This window comes from Hemiscyllium ocellatum, chromosome 6 (assembly GCF_020745735.1).
Source record: "Hemiscyllium ocellatum isolate sHemOce1 chromosome 6, sHemOce1.pat.X.cur, whole genome shotgun sequence".
NCBI classification, from domain to species: Eukaryota; Metazoa; Chordata; class Chondrichthyes; order Orectolobiformes; family Hemiscylliidae; genus Hemiscyllium; species Hemiscyllium ocellatum.
The window spans coordinates 79911147-79931278 of record NC_083406.1 but is presented as its reverse complement, the minus strand read 5'-3'; the positions used below and the strand labels follow the sequence as shown (position 1 = coordinate 79931278).

The 20132-nt window shown below is 36.7% G+C and overlaps 1 protein-coding gene across 3 annotated transcripts in view; it reads left to right on the top strand.

The window, feature by feature from the left end:
* The window catches only part of LOC132816457 (radixin), a 76971-nt gene that overhangs the window by 34334 nt on the left and 22505 nt on the right, over positions 1-20132 (top strand). For 2 of the 3 annotated variants that reach the window (XM_060826062.1, XM_060826061.1), the window contains exons 4-11: positions 1494-1589; positions 4264-4538; positions 5565-5648; positions 7889-8035; positions 11148-11244; positions 15469-15632; positions 18070-18200; positions 19408-19568. In XM_060826062.1, the coding sequence (XP_060682045.1) occupies positions 1494-1589; positions 4264-4538; positions 5565-5648; positions 7889-8035; positions 11148-11244; positions 15469-15632; positions 18070-18200; positions 19408-19568 (1155 nt within the window). The remainder of the gene's footprint in view (positions 1-1493; positions 1590-4263; positions 4539-5564; positions 5649-7888; positions 8036-11147; positions 11245-15468; positions 15633-18069; positions 18201-19407; positions 19569-20132) is intronic. The other variant, XM_060826063.1, reaches the window with a different exon arrangement.

Below are 20132 nucleotides of genomic sequence, written 5' to 3'. Positions count from 1 at the left end.
ATGGGGAAATAAATCTCTGCAATTAATACTGAAACAAAACTACCTTAGTAATATTCTTAAGGAAATGTGGTCTCTTGACCTGGTTGCCTTGTGTTGTCCAGTGTTAGTGTGATTTGACTTTTAATTGTCCTCTGTGACAAAGTTCATAACATCTATTACCAAGAAGGTCAAGGCTGCAGTTAGATGGGATGGCTGCCACTGTAAATTCTGCTCCAGATTCTACACCAATCCTGACCTGGAACTATATTGCCACTTCTTCACTGTCATGGGCTCAATATCCTGGAACTCCTTTCCTAAACGGCCCTATAGGTTTCCCTTTATCCTGAGGACTGCAGCTGTTCAAGAAGATTGCTAACACCACCACCTCCCGATCTAATGGGGAGGGGAATGCTGGCTTAGACATTGACAGCCATGCCTGCATTCCAGGAATGAGTTTTTTTTAAAAAAAAATTAATATGCCAGTCAGTTCATAAATGAGCTCATTTGCATCATTTTTAGATGCTTCATATGTCATGCTATCTTTTCTTTGAAAGTCATTCAATTGTAGTTGGTTAATTGATCTCTAAAGAACCTTTTTAATAAGCTACAGGGCTTCTTATGTAGGAAGGGTGCAATGATTTAACACTTTACTGACTAATAATTTTGCCAAGCAACCTTACTATTAGAACCTGAAAATCATTTAAGATGGCGCTGTATGTGACAACGTTGTACTTTCTAAGTTGAACTATACGAGCCCCTTAAAGGGATACTAATGAAAAACATCAAATTCAAAACTAAATTAACATTCAAATGTAAATGCCTTTTTTTTTGTAATTGATCCATTCCAACCCTTGTGGTACCCATCAGTCATGAAAGGTCTTGTGTGCCAGTAGACACCCGGGCACAAACTAACTGAAATGTTTGACACTACTAATTGAGCTAAATGAACCTTGCACTAATGCACGAAAAAAAGTTATCAAAATTTATAGCAAGAATGGATCTAAGGAATGTGAAAAGCTTGCAAGAGATGTCCAAGCCAACCGCAAAATATTTTATGTAAAAGAACCATCATGCTGATGACAAATGTGGCCCCTTTAGGGGGCAGATGGATGTACTTATTTTGGTGCTTTGGGGTCCGCAAAGAACTGGTGACTAGATAAATTAAACTTTTTCACCTGGTCACCTAGCTAAGTATACTGAGGAAAGGTAAGTAAATGGAATTGAACAAATCATTCATCCAATTTTATGGTGAAATTGGCTTTTGGATTTGTGTGGCATATTCCACTTGCTACGCTACCTCCACCATATGTTTAAAATTTTACTTTCTATGCTTTAGTGCTTTTTGTCTTTTTTTTTCTTCTTGATAGAATGTTATTTTTGTATTGGGCTAAAAGAGCTTTTAGCTACCACTATCTAAATATTCTGCTGTTTGAAGCCACAATGCAAATTCTTGAAGTTTATTAGTAATACTGATAGTAATTTTGGGAGGATACTACTAGATATTTCTGTTTCAGGTTGTAAAAACTGTTGGTCTCCGAGAAGTGTGGTTCTTTGGCCTGCAGTATATAGACAGTAAAGGATATACCACGTGGCTGAAGCTAAACAAAAAGGTATTTTTATTCCTCATTTTAATCAGAGTTCAAATTGTTAAAACTATCTCTTAACTGTAAGGCAGAGAGCACATTTTGATTTTGTCATTGATTTTAAATCTCTTTTTTAAAAAAAAGATATTTTAATAAAAGATCAGTGTTCACACAACTTGCAACTTCGGGGGGAGGAGGGGGGAAATGAATCTTGAAAGACTAAATTTATCCAGAGGGCCCAAATTTGAATTTTAAGCTTTTAACTAAAGATAAAACTGCATGAGATTAATGTGCAACTTTTAAGTACGTTCTTGTGTTGACAGTAGTAGTATTGTATAGCAGATTAACAGACCTGTTTCCAGGAAAGTGAAATACACAGTTAATCCGCTTGAATATTAGCATTTCTGATTTTTTTTTCTCCTGTTCATACTCTTACCAGCAGTAGTTGTGCACAAACAAATTTTAATTAGACTCCTCAATGATCTATTAAAAACAAGTGAAGGCCCTATAGTCCTTCCTGGGTCATCGGGCTGCTGTCTGAGACACCAACTATAAATGATTTAACTTCAGGGTCACTCTATCAAGTGGCTGGTATTGACACCTTTGTGGTTATAGGATGCAAGATATATGCAATAGGATTAGTATGAACAACTAATCTAAATTAGAGCACAATCTGTTTTTTTTCTTGCATTTGGAGTTCAGGGTGGGAGAGCAGGTGAAGAGATTAGAAAATGTCTTCAAGTGAAACTGAACATTAAAATACCTTCTGTGGGATTGAATTGTTTATTATCAGCATCTGTACTTGCAGCCCAGATATAGCATTGTCTAATAATGTTTTCTCTACTCCTAAATTTTCTTTTTGTATTCTCTTCCTATGCCAGTCATATCATTGCGAGTCCCATATGAACTATCCTGTGGTAACTTGCCAAATTGAGCCAATTGTGCTGTAATTCCCTGTCCATGAGCTAGATTGATTCTGTCCAAATTAGTTTCTCACCAGAACATATAAAGCTAGCAAACCAATTTTCCAGTGTGTAACCTTAGGTTGAATTTGAAACCAAGTAACATGGGAAAAATTTAGTACTGAATCTATTACTATTACAAACACTTTAATTGTCTAATTTTAATGACATGCAATTCAGTTTCAATTAGATGATGTCTTTTTCTTATTAATTTGATACATAGTGTAAATATAGTTGTAGGCAGGATTCTGTTCTGAGCATATGTTCGATTACTTCTGGAACTGAAGAAATGTAAGATTTAGGTTACCTCGTTGCCCAGATCTGTTGCATGATGAGGTTTAATATTTGCTCCATGTTGAGTAATAGTTTGATTTTGTCTATTCCAGTATCGGGCAAGCTCTTACTTTTATTTTTTAAAGTAAGCCCAATAGGAATTAATCGGAGCTCAATGAATAGTGAGCTCCTATCATTGTATTTGTTTCCTCCCTAATTTGTTTCAGAACTGCTTAGATGATCTGCCATGCTAACTCCTCCACTTCACCATACTACAAATAATCTGAAAGCCAGAAAAAAGTTCTCTCCCAGATTTTTTACACAGTAGGACCCAATATATTTTGCCATTTTAATGTTGCTATTTTTTCTCTACTTTTTACATTTTCCTTGTGACTGTATTGCAGAATATTAATATTGCAATCAGTGTTGTTTATATACTGGGCTGAATCTTCCTCTTTATTTCTCATGGCATACATGTAGCATGGAGTATTGCTAGACGTGGAACTTGAATAATTAATTGAAATAAATATCCAACGCTGATTTCTCTAACTGAAATGTTTGACAAAACCCTGTCAGACAAGATCACCCTCTAGAGTACCGTATATACTCGGGTAAAGGTTGACCTGACTATATTGCATTATAAGTCTTTTTTAAAAATGAAACTGTTTCTGTTTAAATGAGTTCCCGTTCCTCCTCATGTACTGTTACATCTCCGTCCATTCGTAACTCTACCTAGTCCACTTGGTTTACTATGGCACGTTTTTGATTCACTCATTCAGACCGGTACTACGTCAATCAGTACTTATCGCAATTTGTTCACTAAATTCAAAAGTTAACTTTAACTTTTTAAACAATATTAATTGTGCCATTAATTTATCTTTTTATTCAGATGTAACTACATATATCTTTAAATTTTTGATCAATTTGTTCATGTTGCTATGGCTCATTTACATATGAGAATAAATGGGAGGGAAATAAAAGAATTTGGCAAGAACATTCAAAATGCTTACACATTCAGAACTTAATAAATGTTTCATTTTTTAAGTGTGCCATTTTACCAGGCCATGACTATGTTGAACAGTGATTTTTTTTTTTGCAGGATTTTGTTGAATCTTTGACTTGTTAAATTTTTGTGTTGATATGTATAAATAAAATTTACTACCAATAATTCATGTTTCTCTTGCTTTTACCTGGTAGTGACCTTTTACCATAATTCATTGTTTTTCTTCATTACCTGGGATTAGTTGAGCAGTCAAATTGACTTCTGCTAATAATATGGTATTTCAAACTGCAGCATAAAATTCAGCCCCTCAAAACTCTTACCCATGTAATAGTCTACTCTAAGTTGAACCTTTTTAAAGTCTTAAAAAATTTCACTTTTTTATGTGAGTATATACAGTATTAATTTGCTCTGTAATGACTCAATTGAAGCAGAGAGGTGAACCTATTTTTCAACTTCATTCTAGGTTACTCAGCAGGATGTGCGAAAAGAGAGCCCACTACAATTTAAATTTAGGGCAAAGTTCTTTCCAGAAGATGTGTCTGAGGAGCTGATCCAGGAAATAACGCAACGTTTGTTCTTCTTGCAAGTGAAAGAGGGTATTCTTAATGATGAAATCTACTGTCCACCAGAAACTGCAGTCCTACTTGCTTCTTATGCTGTGCAGGCTAAATATGGCGATTTCAACAAAGAGGTTCACAAATCGGGCTACCTAGCTAGTGATCGGCTTCTTCCCCAGCGGTAGGTGGAACAATGTTACTTTGCCTGCGTTTCACCTTGAGTTGCTGTGTTACATGCAAAATGTTTTGTAGCACTTAATTATTCTCTCAACTACGCAAGCATTTCAGTAAGTATTAATGGTTTTGGCCAAGCATGATGTCATGGGATTTTTGAAGAGCAAAAATTGATGTTAGCTTATCTACCTCTACCACCCCTGATTATATTGAAGGGGGGCAAAACTAGCTGTACTAAGTTTAGTAGGCTCTGCCTCTTGCTATCTTGTTTCATTTTCCCCTTGGTAACTTTCAGGTCTGCCACCAAGTCCATCTAGAGACCTTTTTTCACATCTGGTTTGGATAGTTTCTGAAATGTTTGTTCTGTGCAATAGGTATCTTAATTTTTCAAGTATTTCTGTTATATGGGGATTGATAGTTTCTAGAGTTGTGTGTGTGTGGTGCTGGAAAAGCACAGCAGGTCAAGTAGCATCCGGGGAGCAGGAGGTCTGACGTTTTAGGCAAAAGCCCTCCATCAGGATAGTCTCTAGTACATCTAGCTTGCTTTGTAACATCTTGATAGTCACATGATAGTGATGAGGGGTTGGTGACCAGTTATAATCCATCTTTATATACTTTAACTCAATCACTAATTTAAAGAGTAAGTGATGCCAAAGTTGACTTCAGCTACTTGGAAAACCAGACTGGGAAAATGATAGGGAGCCAGGAAATGGCAAGGGAATTGAAAAAAAATTTAAGTTCTTCACAGAATACCCTAATGGTATTCCAAAATTACTCCTCCCTTCCCTTCTGTTTCCATTCCTGGGGATAGGTTGGCCACCAATATTCACTACAAACCCACAGGTCCCCACAGTTACCTGGACTTTATGACCTTGCACCCTGTTTACTGTAAGAACTCTAACCCATTCTCCCAGTCTTTGACTCCATTGCATCTGATTTGACAATTATTACCATCCGTAAATGAGTATGAAATCTCTATCTTTTTTTCTCAACAAGGATTCTCAGCCTTCTAATTATGTACTTTTGTTTTTAGTGTCTTAGAACAACATAAGTTGACAAAAGAACAATGGGAAGATAGAATACAGACTTGGCATGAAGAACACCGAGGAATGCTGAGGTAACTTTTCAAAAAATATATACTTTTGTTTGTAGTCATCATGAAGTTTCTGAAATAAGGTGTGTTTTGTTATGGGCTTCTCATCAGATGTAGTTTTGTAATTTTTTTGAGGGTGACAGACTAAACAATGAAAATGCAAAAAGTGTGTTTTGTGTATATTGTTAACTGGAATATAGGAGATATACTTTGAAGACCTTGCATGATCCCTGATCTTTTCTTCCCCTCAAATACATACATTTGCAACCTTTGGGAATGTGACATTGATCCAAAACACATCAATGCGTACTTCAATAACAAAAAAAATGAATCTTCATTTGAATAAGGTGAATAAAATGCATCTACATGTACACATTGGAGAGACACCAGCTTCATGTAAATGCATATCTGTTGCAAGAGGCAGTGGTCGTTTAGGAGCATGCTATTATCCTTATGCAATTAGACTAGTCAGGAATTAAATGGACACTTGATTAGTTTCATGTGTTGCTTAACACTAACACTAACACATTTCAATGGATGTAAATTTGAACAAGATGGTACTGGAATTCAAATAATGACTAGTAGTGAAGAACATTGGAAGTGCATGGATTTTTGAATTCATTTCGTGGAATCTTGTCATCTTTGGCTGGCCAGCATTTATTGCCTGTCCCTAGTTGCCCTTGAAGGTGGTAGGCCCCCTTCTAGACCAGCTGTAGTCCATGTGCTGTGGGTTTACCAACAATACTGTTAGGGAGGGAATTCAATAAGTTTGACTGACACGAGAGAGTTGAGGCAAAACCAAAGCATATTCTCTTGAATGGGGTAGAGGGAGAACACAAAAAAGCAAATGGGTCAATTTGAGTATTTTGAAATGTTAGAATGTGTTGTCAGTTATTGATAGCATCGCATCCTAAATAACTAATGGAAGAAGAGGAAAATTGATGGAAGATATACTGCTGACTTTTAGCAAGCTTGGATGATTTAACTTTTTTTTTGTTTTCACTTAACAGCATTTTTTAAAAAAAACTTTTCAAATCTAATGAAGCTGGTGATTTTTTTTTTAAAAAAAAGCCGATCCCAAACTGTACTTAATAGGATTTTTGTACTTTCAGTTTAAAAGGGCTAAATGTGGGATGTCTTCATTTCCAGAATGATTGTCCCACTTAATGCTTTAAAATAATTAAATAGTGTACTCTTTGTGACATTGCCAAAAGTTGATCCTTTGCAATGATTTTTATTTATTGCTGCCATTACTATCTGATGCTAAATAGTAATCTTCAGTTTACATACTATTCTGAGCATTTAACATTACAGTATTTGTGTTGTGTAAACAGGACAATGGCATAGGTCAAGTTAATGTTTTCTGCAAGATTTGATGTGTATTGTAAAACAGTCTGACTTTCCAGGCTACAAAGAATATATGGGCATGGATCTATAGATTATTTTTTTGATTTGGAATTGTAAATAGGATACTGTATAGTTGGGAATGTTGAGAGACCCTATTAAGGAACTTGCAGTCTTAGATTGACAAGAACATTGGCAATCTTGAGTCTGGGTATTGAGACCAGAAAATGTACCTAATGAGCTTAGTAAAAAGAAACATAAGAATTCCTTTCCTAAATGCCATTTCTATCTTTGGACTATCACATTCCTAAAAAAGGAAGATTCTAAGACCTAACAATGGAATGATTTTTTTTTGATGACAGCAGTGGTATCATTGCATATTACAATGTCTTTTATGTAATCTTAGCACATTAACTTATTTCTGTTGTGGTCACCTAATGTAGAGGAAAATACTTAATATGAAATATTCACAGCATATGCAGAATCCTCTTTGCTATGTATTATAACATTCTTCAACTAATATCATATATGCATCTATGGCATTTTGAAGAGCTTGCATTGGGAAATTAGTAATTTTTTTCCCTCAAATATTTACTACATGCAGCATACCTTTCATTTAATATATCCACAGAAAAATAGAAAATAAAAGCAATATCAGAAATGTTGATGTTTAAAAGCAGCTGAGGAGAGAGATCTAACTTTACAACTTGCTAACCTTGATTGCCAACTAGAATTGGTAACAGTTTCCAGCATTTTTTTTCAGATTTCAAGCATCAAGTTTTTGCTTCTGCATATATGCACCTAAATGTTGTCTTTAGTCAGTGAGCCTGTAGTTCAACTGATTTAAATTTTTGAATAATCTGTTTCATTATCTTAACAACTAGAGGCACCATAGAATACTTTTATCTTTTTATTAATAGGGAAGATTCAATGATGGAATACCTGAAGATTGCTCAAGATCTCGAAATGTATGGTGTCAATTACTTTGAAATCAAGAACAAAAAGGGAACAGAGTTATGGCTGGGTGTTGACGCTCTTGGACTTAACATCTATGAACATGATGATAAGTAAGGAATCTACACTTTAAAATATATATCAATTGTGTTTTTGATTTTTGTAATTTAAATCAAGCCTTTAATGTGATTCTAGAAAGTTTATTGCAATGTTTAGTGATAGGTTGCTATTTTATAAAACTGAACTAGTGCAGATTAGTGAAAACCTTCATAACCGTGGAAGTTTCAATCTGGTTCTTCTGTAGTAGAAGATGTAAATTTGCAAAGAAGATATTAAGCAGTGATTTAAGAGGATCTGCTGTGTTTCTACTCCGTTTCTTACCTGGTGATCTTCCAGGCTTTGGTTATTTTTCCAAATGCACCTGAAATATCAACAAATACCTATTTTCTTCCTCAGATGCTGCCTGACTACCTGGGTATTTTCCTATTCTTTTCAAATTTACAGCATTTTTGCTTTTTCAACTGCATCATCAATCGCCTTCCAATTTTTACTCTTCAATTGCCTTTCTTTCCTCATCCTTGACGTTCCTGCAGCACTAGCCTGATAACCCCTCCTATAGTTCAGCATTTGAAATTATCTTTTACTTTGTTCTACAAATTGGAGTTAGATACCTTCAATACTGACATTTTCTGGCCTTTAGCTGTTATCACTGGACTTGCCCAAGCATCTGCCTTGTAATCCCAAACTTGTCTACATGCTTCTCCTGGGCAGTAATAACTTGGCACAAAACCAACTTTCAAATGTACTCTGACTTTAAAAATTAATTTTACCATCACCTTGAGCAACTAGGCTTGGGCAATAAATGCTGGTCTAGATGACCAAGCCCATAATCCTAAATAAGCTTTTTTTAAATTTGATTAATTTCTATGGCTGACTTGAAGTTTTCTTGACAAGCAAAGCCTTTCCTTTTGTTCCCTGCTAGAAACTGATATCCACCTTTTTTTCTTCCCCCCCCCCCCCCCCCCCCCCCCCCATTGTAAACTTCTTCTATCTACCTGTATATATTGATTCATTTGCTGATACTTTGAGTTGGCTTCTGGTAAACTCTGCAGCTGCAGATTTTAGGCTGCTCTGGCTCTCGCACATATACTGTGTATAATTTCAAAAAATAAAAAAACTTTTCAGAACTTCACCCTATCTATTAACTCTTCCTTCGCCCTTGCCCACTTGAAGCTTGCATTCATTTGACTCTGACCTCCTGTGCATCTCTTCTTTCAGTTCCCTTTTTGGATGTTGTATCTTTAGCTAGCTACTTTGCCTTGCAGCTAGCCAATTTCTGATCCAAACAATTGAGACAGAGGGTGGTGACTGATGTGAAATGTTCATCCTGGAGTTCGTTACTAGTGGGTACTGCAAGGATCTATTTTGGGGCCACTGCTGTTTATCATTTTCATAAATGACCTGGACGAAGGGTATTTTTTAAAAAAAGGTTAGTAAATTTGGAGATGACGCTAAGGTCGGTGGAGTTGTGGACAGTCCGAAAAGATGATGTACGTTACAAGGACATAAGTTGCAAAGCTAGGTTGAGCAGTGGCAAATGGAGTTTAATGCGGAAGTGAGAGGTGATTCCTTTTACTCCTTCCAAAGTGAATGCAGAGTACTGGGCTAATGGTGAGATTCTTGGTAGTGTGGATGAGCAATGTGTCCATGTGCATACATCCCTGAAAGTTGTCACCCAGATTGATAGGGTTGTTAAGAAGGCGTATGGTATGTTAGCTTAGCTTTTATTAGTAGAGGGATTGAGTTTCTGAGCCATGAGCTAATGTTGTAGCTGAAAACAGTTCCTGGTGCGGCCACACTTAGAGTATCGTGTACAGTTCTGGTTGCCATGTTATAGGAAGGATGTGGAAGCAGTAGAAAGTGTGCAGAGATGATTTACCAGGTTGTCTGGTATAGAGGAAAGGCTGAGGGACTTGAGGGTGTTTTCATTAGAAGTTTGAGGGGTGACTTAGAGGAACACCAGATCGGGGATTAGGTAGGGTGGACAGTGAAAGCCTTTCACATCTGGTGATGGCTAGCATGAGGGAACATCACTTTAAATTGGGGAGTGATGGATATAAGACAGATGTCAGAGGTAGTTTGTTTTAGTAAGGATGTAGAATGCCTTGCCTGCAACGGTAGTGGACTTGGCAACATTTTAAGGGCTTTCAAATGGTCATTGGATAAACCGATGGATAGTAATGGAATAGTGTAGGTTAGATTGGTTTCACAGCACAGCATCAAGGGCTGAAGGGCCTGTACTGTGCTATTATGTTCTATGTAGTTATTTGAAATTGTCCTAATTAATGCTTCTGAGGTTTTTATACTCAGATTTAAAATAAGTTTTCTGGATACATTTTTAGCTTAACATCTCCACCCTGTTTTTGAAGTGCTCTGGGATGCCAAAATGTACCATGAGTGCGGATGGTTCACAGGCTGTCAAACTGTCTTAACTAATGTCAACAGGATGGGTAAATCTGAAATGTTCTATTTGTTTTCTACTTTTTTTAAAATCCTTTTTGCCATCACTTTTTTTTCCTTTTGAATTTGGGTCAAATTTAGGTACAACTATAATTTCTCCATTTCCTGCTCATTTAGTCATTTGGGAAGGTACACTTATTGTGTCACTGACTTTGCATGTAAAGCAGTTTATGGTGCAAGGTAATAGTGTACTTAACTAGGCATGCCACGTGATGTCCTGCACCACAGAATTGAGCCATTATCAGTTGGGTATATTCCCACTCGAGCTCCTAATAACATGGAGACCTTGAATTAGTCAAGAGAGCAGAATTCTTTGGTTCAGCTTCAGTTTTCAGATGAGGAAATATGCTTCGTTATGGAACCCAAAACTAGTTGTAACAAGGTAATAAAAATGCAATTGATCTTAAGTGCAGCAAGGGCAAATGAAACATGAGTCTGCACAATGACTGCAGCAGTTTGTCTGGATGGCATAAAGGAGAAAATTTGGGGAAATGATGTTTACTGAAGGTTTCTACTGCTGTAAGATTCTGTAAGATTTGTACTCAAAATTTGAATTTGAAAAGAATAAAGGATCCATGTATTAAAGGAATTTTGCTCATGTTACTATCAAAGTTATTTCTTTCAACTACACCAAAAGCAAAGTCTTTGTTTTCATTGGTAGAGAAAATATAACATCCACTTATGTAGTTTTTAATTGCTCAACAGATTGACGCCAAAAATTGGGTTTCCTTGGAGTGAAATAAGAAACATCTCTTTTAATGACAAAAAGTTTGTCATTAAACCAATTGATAAGAAAGCTCCAGTAAGTACTCATTTCTTTAACATTTTAATTTTTTTGCCTGAACTAAAATGATGTAGTTGAAAACATTGATTTTTGTGTTTAAATACCATTGTTATTTAATTAAAATTGTTCTTCAATGTTGAACAGCAAGGCTACTACCTCCTAAAAGGCCCCATTTTGGGGGGAAAAAACATTTCTCACCTTTTCGTACAAGACATGTTTTATACCTTTTGGATCTTGCCTTTTTCTCCATTCTATTCTGGGCATGTTATATTGGATACTTGAACCTACCTAACCCCATTCTACTGGCATTAGGATGCCATTTAAATCTGTATCTTATGGTAAAGAGTGAATACTTTACTTTTAAATTGGCTTGAAGAAGGATAATGGTAAAGAAAAGATAATATCTATTGCATCTCCTAACCTTCCAATTCTGAAAGGTTCATCGACATTAGAATCTCTACAGTGTGAAAACCGGCTCTTCGGCCCAACAAGTCCACATTGACTCTCCAAAGAGCAACCCACTCCCCCACCCTGCTATTCTACATTTACCCCTGACTAATTCACCTAATCTACACATCCCTGATACTATGGGCAATTTAGCAAGGCCAAAATAACCTGCACATCTTTGAACTGTGGGAGGAAACCGGAGCACCTGGAGGAAACCCGTGCAGTTGCCTAAGGTTGGAATTGAACCTAGGTCCCTGGCAGTGTAAGGCAACAGTACTAGCCACTGTGCTGCCCCAAACCTAAATGTTTCACTCTGCAGAGTCTGATCTTGTGTACGTTCTCGCTGTAGAGTAATGGATTAATGATTATGATGACTACTTCTAATTTCACTGTCACATGATACAATGTCCAAGAGTCTGAGATGGAATAGTCTATACAATGGAGAGGTGTACTTGGGTGGAATGTAGAATTACAAACAGCATAAATAAATGGCTGGGATCAAGGGTCACAGTCTAAAGATGCAAGAATATATTTGACTGATGTGGAGAAATTCTTCAGTGTTGTGAGCCTGTGGAATTCACTATTTCAGAAAGCAGTTGAAGCCAAAGATATGGTGAGAGAAGATGGAGAACAGGCTACTGAATTGGATAATCAGCTATGGTTGTCATGGATAGTGTGCAGGTTAGAAGGGATGAATTCTTTTACATGTATTTTCTAAAGGCTTTTTGAGAAATGCACCAGAATTTGACTTAAGTCACTTGGACAGAACTAAACCTTCCCAATTTAGAACAGGTCTTAGTAACCAGAGAGAGCAATACAGCATTCAAAGTGGAGTCCAATCACAAACCACATCCTAATGTCTTTTTTTTTATTATTTCTATTTTCAAATGTCTACAGTATTTTGCTTTTTGTGGTGTTAATTTGTCCCTTGCAGGGATGCTCATCTTGAAGTTGTGCATTTTCCTTTTAGTCTTGACTTATAATCCAAAATCATTGGTTAATTGTCTAGGAGCATGTGTTCAAACCCTGTGCTGTGGCAGTATGAATTCAGTTTAAAAATTTAATGACTCACAGTAATGTGGTTGACTGTAATCGGGGGACGTGCAATAAATGCAGTCCTAGCCACATCCCATGAACTAATTTAAAAGAAATTTAACACCATCTGCTCAAACCAATTAAGTCCAATTATCTTGGCAGCTAGAATAATTTAATTGAAGTTTTTATCGTGTGTACATATGACTAATATGTTTATGAACACCATTTAGATGTTTTACAGAAAAAAACTAATTTGGAAAATTTAATGGAATGTAGGCATCACTATCCAGGTAATCATTGGTGCTCATTCAGTTGTAACAAAAAGGAATTGAGTCCCAAGTCAGAATAGTGTGTGGTTGAGAGGGGAACGTGCGGTCAGTGTTGTTTGCCTAGATCGTCTGTCCTTGTCCTTTTTTTTTGAAAAAAAGTGGTTAAAGTTGCATTAGAAGGCACATCTAATTTTGAGTGGCAGCCACTGAATCTGCGTATACCTTCTGAATTGTTGTACGATTGGATGTGCAGTTTGCAAGAAATGTATCTTGTGAAGAACAGCTTTCTTTGAAAGTTTAAGATGTAATAGTTAATGTAAATCATAATTTGGCTAAGTTTTTTTAGTTTTACCTCATGGTAAGCACTTGAACTCATTGGGTGAATAGGACCTGGCGCATATGAAAGCTGTCATTTTTGAAGGCTAAGCATGAGATAAGCTTTAATATTCTGTTTAACTTGCCTGTTTTTCACTAATCCTATTCTAATCAATATTATTTGTCTTACAGCACTGAAATTGTCTTTGCAAAGTTTAAATAATTCATCTTAGTGATATTGTAATTATCTTATTTTTGAAGTCATACCTACGATGTTTGAACTCAAAAGTTGATCATGCATTTCTACACCAATGATTTTCCCCATCTACTTGTTCTCAATGGGGCATGTCTCCAGTTATAGTTAGTGCGTCTCCAGCAATTATTTTCCTCCAACTATCCTGTCTGAACTAAGCATCTAGCTTTCATTGCTTGCATTGGTCTACTTGTTTTCTTCAAAAATAGCGTCCGTGTACACCATGCCCAATTTCATCTGTCCACTGCAGTAACAGTTGCTATGACTGCAGCTTATGCACAAGCAGCAATAGAAAATAATTTAGGTTATCAAAAATTAAAATTGAAAACCCTACAAGTACTCTGGTTAGACAACATCTAATGGGGTGTGAAACCAGTTTAATACTGCAGGTCAAAGATCTGCTATTACATTTGCTTTTGTTATCACAGTTTGCAAGCAGGAAGAGTTAGTGTGGTGCTGGAAAAGCAGGGGAGTCTATAAGCCCTTTGTCAGAAGTGTGATCCAGATGCTGTACCACCTGTTTTTCCAGCGCCACACTTTGACTCTGATCTCTAGCATCTGCAATGCTCACTTTCTCTCAGTCCCTATAAGCGGGTAGAGACAGTTAAGAGTGGTTTGGTGTGGTCAGAGGAGAGGGCAAAAGCAGAGCTCAGTAATTTAGTTGTATGGCACGGATACACAATGTTCAGTCCAACCTGTCTATGCTGACCATAATTCCAATCTAAACTAGTCCCACCTGTCTGCACTTATCACACACCCCTTCAAACATTTCTTATTCCTTACTTGGCTAAATGTTGTAACTAGAATAATGGAATCCTTTAGTGTGGAAACAGGCCATTCAACCCATTGAGTTCATACTGATCCTCTGAAGAGTACCTTGCCCTGATTAAACAGCCCCCTACCTATCCCTGTAACCCTGCATTTCCCATGACCAGTCCACCTAGCCCGCACATCTCTTGGACTGAGAGGAAGCCAGAGCACCTGGAGAAAATCACCCAGATTTGGGGAGAACATGCAAACTCCACACAGATGGTTGCTGGAGGCTGGGATCAAACTTGGGTCACTGGCACTTCTGAGGTAGCAGTGCTAAGTACTGAGGCCACTGTGCTGCACCACAAGGAGCTGTACCCACATGCACACTTTAAAAGTTCATTCCAAACGTAAACCACTTCTTTTTAAAAAAAGAAATCCTGTAACTTTTTCCAAATCTTTCTCCTTTTTTTTTCTTCCTTTAACAATATCCTACCAGACTTGAAATCTCCCAACCTAGGGAAAAGACACCTGCCATTCATCTTATCTAATACCGCTCATGGTTTTATAAACCTCTAAGGTCACCCCCTCAAACTCCTGTGCTCGAGTTGGGGGAGGGGAGAGGGGTGGGAATGAATGGTCCAGCATATTCATTTAACTCAAACCCTCTAGTCCTGGCAACAACCTTCAAATCTTTTGAGTCCTTTCCAGTTTAATAGCCTTTCAAGAACAGTCTGGAGAGATTAAATGATGAATGGATGATATGGCAAAGGTGAAGAAGATAGTACTGAGTCAAATAAATTGGATATAGAAGCACTAAATTGTGTCAGCATAATCGAAGCAGCTGCTGTCGGTGCAGAATTAGGACATTGGTTAAGTTTGGAAATTGTTCAGCACTGTTGTGTAGAATGTGATAGGGTAACTAATTTAAAGTTGAATCTCTTTCTTGGGCAGTGTATTCATTTGTCATCCTCCTGCCCTGCATCATTTATTTACAATATTTCATTGCACACTTTTTTTATATAGTATTTGAGTTGCAATTTAACTACTTTCCCAACTCAAATCATTTTCCAGAAGTTTCTAGGAGTGGAGCTGATGGCACACGTAGCAATTATTGACTGTACTCACCTGAATGTTATGACTCATTCTAATTCTTGTCTTGGTTTAATGCAGGATTTTGTATTTTATGCTCCCCGGCTGCGAATTAATAAACGAATTTTAGCACTTTGTATGGGAAATCACGAACTCTATATGCGAAGGAGAAAACCTGACACTATTGAAGTACAGCAAATGAAGGCACAAGCCAGAGAGGAAAAACATCAGAAACAATTAGAAAGGTAAATGAAAGCTGGTTCCATTCTGCTCTTTACTGTATGGATCTGCTATATCTCTCAGGGCATTGATATGGACCATGATACTTCTCTAGCATTGCTTGCCTCTAATCTCCTCTCTTTGATTAGCATTAGCAATCTTTGCATTAATTATGAATGATTGGCTTCTAACAGCCAGCAATAAAAATTTTGGAGAGCTGAAATTTGGGGAAAGAAGTTGTTCATAACACTTTCTTTTGGGTAAAAGTTTCTGTACATGAGCAGGCAGATATTGAGCAGAATCTGATGGAATTTTATTATTCCTTGGGGATGTGGGCATATCCTCAAAAGCCTTTATTGCCCATCCCTAAATACCCTTGAGCAAAGTGGTTTGCTCTCCTATTTCAGAGGGCCATTACCAATTGAATCTGGAGTGTAGACCAGACTAGGTAAGGGTGGTAGATTCCTTAAATGATGTTGGAGAACTAAGTGTGTATTGGAAATGATCCATATTAACATGGCTCCCATTTGAACCCACACCCACCTAGCTGCTGTGGTGTGATTTAAACTCTTAGTCAGGATCTGTTGACTGCTGCTCTGCTACTATCTGCAAAAAAAAAGTCAAAGGCAGGCTCCAGAAAGCTTTGCTGCTTTAACTTTTTTAAAAGTGAAGAGAGAACTTTAGAAGCTGAGTGGTCATCTAAATTGCAATAATTGAGACCTACAATTTATCGATGAAGATTCTCCAAATGTGCTATTCAGAGATTTGAACATAAAATGATATGATTTCTTTGAGCATTGAAGTGTTGTTCTTTGTCAATTCTGTTTTGTACCCCATAATGAGACCTTTCTCACTTTCACTTCATCCTGTTCACCTCTGAGCTTTTTTTTTATGATGAAACTCCAGTATAGTTCCTTCCAAGACACCTCATCACATCCTACCAATTAGAATATATGCCCATTATTTCTATTGCTTGTCTCTTGTCACTTGAGTATTTCCTAATGACCTCAATAAATTCCTTTTCAGTTCTGAGCTTCAGTATTAGCTAACCATCCTCATGGTGGACTTGCACTTTTCTGGAGATTTCTCTGTACATCTCCCTGTAAAGTACTTGATTTCCTCTTCTGAAAATTAAATCCAATTCATCAAGTATAGCACACCCTTTAAGGTGTTTAGCTCTAAACTTTAATTTTCCAATAACAGATGGTAAGGCTAAATTGTATGCAAATCTTGGTATTCCTACCAATGCCTGATGCAGGGCTTATGCCCAAAACATTTGATTCTCTTGCTCTTCAGGTGCTGCCTGACCTGCTGTGCTTTTCCAGCACCCCACACTCAACTTTGATCTCCAGAATCGGTAGTCCTCACTTTTTTTCCTATTTTTATGTATGACATAACAATAAAAAAGGATTTTTTTTTTAAAAAACCTGCTGCACCGGAGCTTGCTGTTCTTTAGGTTAAGCTGTTTGCATGAGCAATGTGGAGTATTGCCTGGGAGCATCCATCCACTTTTTAAAAAAAAAATTGGTCAATTACAAGCCTGGTGTTGCCCTTTCCATTTAATCATAACTGGGTCTTCAGTATTGCTGTCACTGCTGTTTTAGGAGCTTGTTTGCCAAATCTGCTTAAATAAGTCACTGCATTGCAGTTCAAAGTAAAAATTGATGGCTTGATTTGAGTTTAGAAATATGCTAAAGGCAAAATATTCTTTTTCTGCCAGATTTTATTGAATGTCTGGCTATAATAATATTGAGATTTTCAGTGAATAAGTAGCATTTGCTCTCTTAGTCCTGTTCAGATGTAACCTCCAAGATACTTGAATTCCAGTAGATTATTTAGTTCTAATGAAGGCTACATATCTGAAATGCCAAAGACTGGAATTATCTACTGGTGCTGACAGGTGGTATTAACTGTTTTTGCCACTTGCAATTTTTTTGTTTACCTGAATATTTTGTCCACTCTTAATCAGTCTAATAGGTCTTTGAAATCACAAATATTTATAGGTCCTCAATTTATGAATGTCTAATTTTATGAATCAGGTCCGTATTAATATTAAAGATCTGATGAAAATGTTTAGTATAGTTACGGCTATTTCGTGCTGTATTGTGTTCCAACTTGTGTATAAATCGACTGACAAATGTACTCTGGAACGGAACTTTTTCATAACCTGGGGGCTGCCTGTAACTTGTATAAATGTTCTGCTTTTACTTAAGTAATATTTTCATTTTTTTTTCTTGAGGTTTCTAACCATATTTTGGTTAAGGCTTTTACAAACTACTTTAATAGTTCATCTCAGCATTAAGATCTGTCCTTTTTTTTTTCCCCAAGCACTTTCTCCAATGTAAGAACATTTTTGCTTTGACTTAAACTGAACTGCCAGGATTCTTTTTCCTGAATTGACCTTGGACATTTGATGTAGCACATTGACCACTTCTCATGATCCTGTGTATTTTGTTTTTCAAGGGCACAGCTTGAAAATGAAAAGAAGAAGCGAGAAATGGCAGAAAAGGAGAAAGAGAGGATAGAACAAGAGAAGGAGGAACTTATGCAAAGACTTAGACAAATTGAAGAACAAACTGCAAAAGCTCAGAAAGGTAATGGTTTGACTCCTATCACTTGTGCAGTGTGGTGATAGTGTGTAGTCTGATTTGATTTTCATCTGTTTCACAAATATTGGGTTTATATTCAAGATGTTGAAGGTGATCTCAATTTACATAGTTTATGCTATATTAGTAGAGCTAGAAGTTAGTGCACATCTTGCATGTTGTATTGATAATTTTAAAGATGGCAGTCATTGCTGTTTTTAATCCCTGTTTTACATCAATGCCATTCTGATTTCAGCTTTTATTAGTTCTGTTTAGCATTCATTCTTTTCCATCAAAATTGGGGAAGGATTTAAAAATCTTAATTCAAGCCTTGTAGGTTTAGCAAGCTAGAATTCTGCCTTTAGTATATCCATCTCTTTGAAAGGCTTGAGCAAAATAATTGCCACAAATTAAATCAATTTAAGCTTGTAAGAAGAGTCAGGTGCACAAAAACTGATCCTTTATTCTGACTTTCTGGAGTACTTTGCATGTGGTCAGTTCCTTCCTTCAACACAAGAACACAACATACTCATCCAGCCAAATACACATTTCTGAATAAATACTAAAGAGACTATGGTACTGTACTTGCCATACTTTTTGGAGATGGATTTTCACGACAAAATTCACTTGTGGATGCAGCGTCCTGTTGGATTTATTTTGGTCAACTTTGGAATGCAGTTTCTTTTTGAAGAAGGAAGCCAGTGATGCAGATTTACAATCTGATGACAGCAACATGCAAAACTCATGCATACATTGAATTGACTGGTGTTGATACATAGAAGCATATTTTGCATTTCATATGACAAGATTCCTCAAATAACTCTGTCAGTTATCTAGTTGTGTTAATGATTACTGTTGTAAATATTTTTGTTCCTGTGGTTGAATTATTTGACTCCATGTCTATGCACTTTCTGGGCAAGATAATTGCGAGAACTGGTGTTTGATGAAACAAAGACTAAAAGTAAACAACTTTAACCAGATCATCTATCCAATTATATGTTGAAGTGACTGATTTTTCTGTCATGTGTATTGTGGTCATGCTTTGCATCAAAGTTAGCAACCAGTGAGCTGGTGTAATTGTTATCTATGCAATTTGCATAACTTTTTAATCTAAAATTGTTGAACCATAAGCTTTTGTGCACAAGTTTATAGCCACTTGATCACTTCTACTTTCAAATATAGCTATTACATATTAAAAAAAACAACTTTTTAACAGAGTTAGAAGATCAAACACGTAGAGCTTTAGAACTTGAGCAGGAAAGGAGAAGAGCTAAAGAAGATGCGGAGAGATTAGAAAAAGAGCGTCGCAATGCAGAAGAGGCGAAAGCTGCCTTGGCCCGACAAGCTGAAGATCAGATGAAGAATCAGGAGCATCTGGTAGGAACTTTTGTTTGTCTTTTTGTTACTTCTAAACCAATCAAGTGGAAAGTTGCTTCTCAAGAATTTCTGATGGCTATACTGTTTCTGAAATTCTGTATAGAGATAAAGAAGATTAATTGTAAAATCCATACTCTGACAAGACTTTCTAACTGCTTTTTAAGTTTCCAAGTGTTATGGGACAAGAGTATATGCTATAAAACATCTTCTAAATTTGTGATTCTAAGGATATATTGTGATACAGTCCTCCCCTTTTGCTCCTGTTCTGCCCCCACCCTCTGGAATGTCATACTCATAACTAAGCTTTTGGATTTCATGCATTTGAGCATTTCAAAAACAAAGTAGATAATAAACTAGCTTCAAAGCCTGCTGTCTCTACATGTGCATTAGCAACTTATTCTAATGAAAGTGTCTACCCCCCTCCCCACACTGCCACCAAAATTCCTTGTCTAAGAAACTGGCTAGTTATATTGGTGTTTAATTCTTAAAAGTTCACTGGATCCTGGAAAGGTAGTATACCCTTTCTATTCAAGAAGAGAGGGATTCCACTTTAGTTTGATGAAT